General features: G+C 50.4%; 1 protein-coding gene across 1 annotated transcript in view; it reads left to right on the top strand.

Annotated features, from left to right (window-relative positions):
• The first annotated feature begins 586 nt into the window (after positions 1–586).
• Mmp25 (matrix metallopeptidase 25) overlaps positions 587–2,529 on the top strand; it is a 9,611-nt gene continuing 7,668 nt past the window's right edge. The window contains exons 1-2 of the mRNA XM_015490594.2: positions 587–1,255; positions 1,359–1,648. Coding sequence (XP_015346080.1) covers positions 1,140–1,255; positions 1,359–1,648 — 406 coding nt within the window. The 5' untranslated portion in view covers positions 587–1,139. The remainder of the gene's footprint in view (positions 1,256–1,358; positions 1,649–2,529) is intronic.

The raw sequence follows: 2,529 nt of genomic DNA, 5'->3' as shown, positions 1-2,529 counted from the left end.
AATGTCTCAGCAAGTGAAAAGACCCCAGGGCAGGCACAACTTTATGTGCCTGGAGTAAAAGAAACCTGAAGGGCTTAGGTAGGGGTCTAATTGGAAACCTTGGTGCATGACTGTAATCCCATAGATTTAGCCAGACCAGCCTCAGCAGTTTAGCAAGACTCTCAGCAACTTGTTGAGACCCTGTCTCAAAAAATAAATAAAATAGAGCTTTGTGGTAAGGCACCCCCAGGTTCAATCCCCAGTATCAAAAAAAGAACTTGAATAAAGGGTTTGGGTTTTGATTCTGAGTGATAATAACCAGAAAAGGATTTGAAGAAGAAAAACAACTCAGTCTGACTTGCAGTTTTAAACTTGGTTGCTGAGGGTGGAGGTGGGGCTCCTGGAGAACAGGAAGAAGGCAGTTGTAGCCCCAGATGGCCTGGAGTGGGGGGTGTAGCCAGAAGCAGTTGAATTGAGGGCATGCATTTTAGAGGTAGGTGGTAAGGATTGAACCCAGGGGCGCTTAACCACTGAGCCACATCCCCAGCCCTTTTTATTTTGAGACAGGATCTCACTAAGTTGCTTAGGGTCTCAATAAATTGCTGAGGCTGCCCTTGAACTCACAATCCTCCTGCCTCAGCCTCCCAAGTCAGTGGGATTACAGGCATTTGCCACCATGTCTGACCTCTGTGGAGTTAAATGGGGTGGAAAAGGAGCTTAAGAATGTTAACTAGGGGAAGATTCTGCCTCATTCACTCTTGGAACAGCCTAGAACAGGGTCTGGCATCTGTATGTTCTCAAGTTTTATTTATCACCTCAACCAATAATATGTGGTTTCACCTTAATTTGAAAATGAGGAATTTGATCCCCAGCACAGAAAAAAAAAAATCAAACTAAAAATGAGGTGGTAGCTGGGAATGGAGCTGAACTAGAAAAGGGGGTTCCCAGGAGACCTAACCTGGGACAGTGGCTTGGCACAGGGGTCGGAGATCTCTCCTAGTCTGGGGACTTGGAACTTGATCAGCATCCCATGATGACTTTACCTCTCAGAGCCTCCCTTTCCCCATGAATAAGGATAACTGGTACATGGTTAGGGTAGGCTTTCCTGCTGCTGACCCTGTCCCTCATGGTCTCCCACAGACAAAAGGACTTTAGAAACCATGCGCAAGCCCCGTTGCTCCCTGCCTGACGTGCTGGGGCCTGCGGGGCTGGTTAGACGGCGCCGCCGCTATGCTCTGAGTGGCAGTGTGTGGAGGAAGCGAATCCTGACCTGGAGGTAGGTCCTGGGGCCTGCCCTCCCCTGGGCCTGCCTGCTGGGTCCCAGGCTTGCATGTCTGCCCTTGCCTCTATCGCCACCTGCTCCCCTCCTCTCTCCTCAGGGTACAGTCCTTCCCCCAGAGCTCCCTGCTGAACCCTCAGATAGTGCGGACCCTCATGAGCTATGCCCTGACCGTCTGGGGTGTTGAGTCAGGCCTCACGTTCCAGGAGGTGAATTCCCAGCACCAGGAGGCTGACATCCTCATCGACTTTGCCCGGGCCTACCACCAGGACAGTTACCCCTTCGACGGGCTGGGCGGCACCCTTGCCCATGCCTTCTTCCCTGGGGAGCACCCAATCTCCGGGGACACTCACTTTGATGATGAGGAGATCTGGACTTTTGGGTCGCAAGGTAAAACCTCCCATCTTTAGAGAGGTCCTCTCCCCAGTTCCTGGGCTGCTGGTGGGAACCTAAGAAGGGAAGGGGCAGCTGGGGCTGGTGACCAGGCTCTGTCAGGAATGACAGCTAGTCAGACCCTGTGTTGATGACTGTGTCCCGCAGCATGAAGCAGGGGGCTTTTTATAAAAAAATTGTATTTTTGTGGTTCTGAGTTTGGAACCCAAGTTAAAGATATGTCTGAGGTTTAAATGAATTGATCAGTTGAGGTTGTATAAGTTGGGGGTCTCCAGAGAAATTACCAAGAAGATGTGTGTGTGCGATGTGTGTGTGTAGAGATTTATTGTAAGGAATTGGCTCCCAGGGATTGTAGGGTGAACGAGGCCAATCTGTAGGGCAGGCTGGAAACTTAGTTGGGTTTCTGTCACAGTCTTGAGGCAGAACTCTTTCCCCAAAGCCCTCAGTCTGCTCATGGGGAGTGACCTGTTTGGACACAGACCACCCCAACTGGAGTGACTTGCTTTACTGATAGTAGATGTTAGTCGTATCTTCAAATTACTTTCACAACATCTGGACTCGTTTTGACCAAACCCCTGGGCACCATGGCATGGCCAAATTGACACATAAAATTAACCACTGCAGAGGACTACCAGGTGCCTAGCTCTCAGCTGGATTGACTTACAGAGCCTAAGCCACCTTTCTGTCAGCAGCTGAGGCAAAAGAATAATAGGCAGTTACTACACACAGTGACCCAATGGCCTGCAGTCACAGCTGAGGAAGTCCTAGAGCCTAGGGCTGCTCAGAGGTGGCCTCCTAGAAGGGGTGACTCCATTCATTCAATATATATAAACATACACTGAGCACCAAGAAGCACGGCTGCATGGGTGGGCGGGTGG

The sequence above is a fragment of the Marmota marmota genome, unplaced genomic scaffold (genome assembly GCF_001458135.2).
Source record: "Marmota marmota marmota unplaced genomic scaffold, marMar, whole genome shotgun sequence".
NCBI classification, from domain to species: domain Eukaryota; kingdom Metazoa; phylum Chordata; class Mammalia; order Rodentia; family Sciuridae; genus Marmota; species Marmota marmota.
Note: the sequence above shows the minus strand (reverse complement) of the source record. Positions and strands in the feature narration are given on the sequence as shown.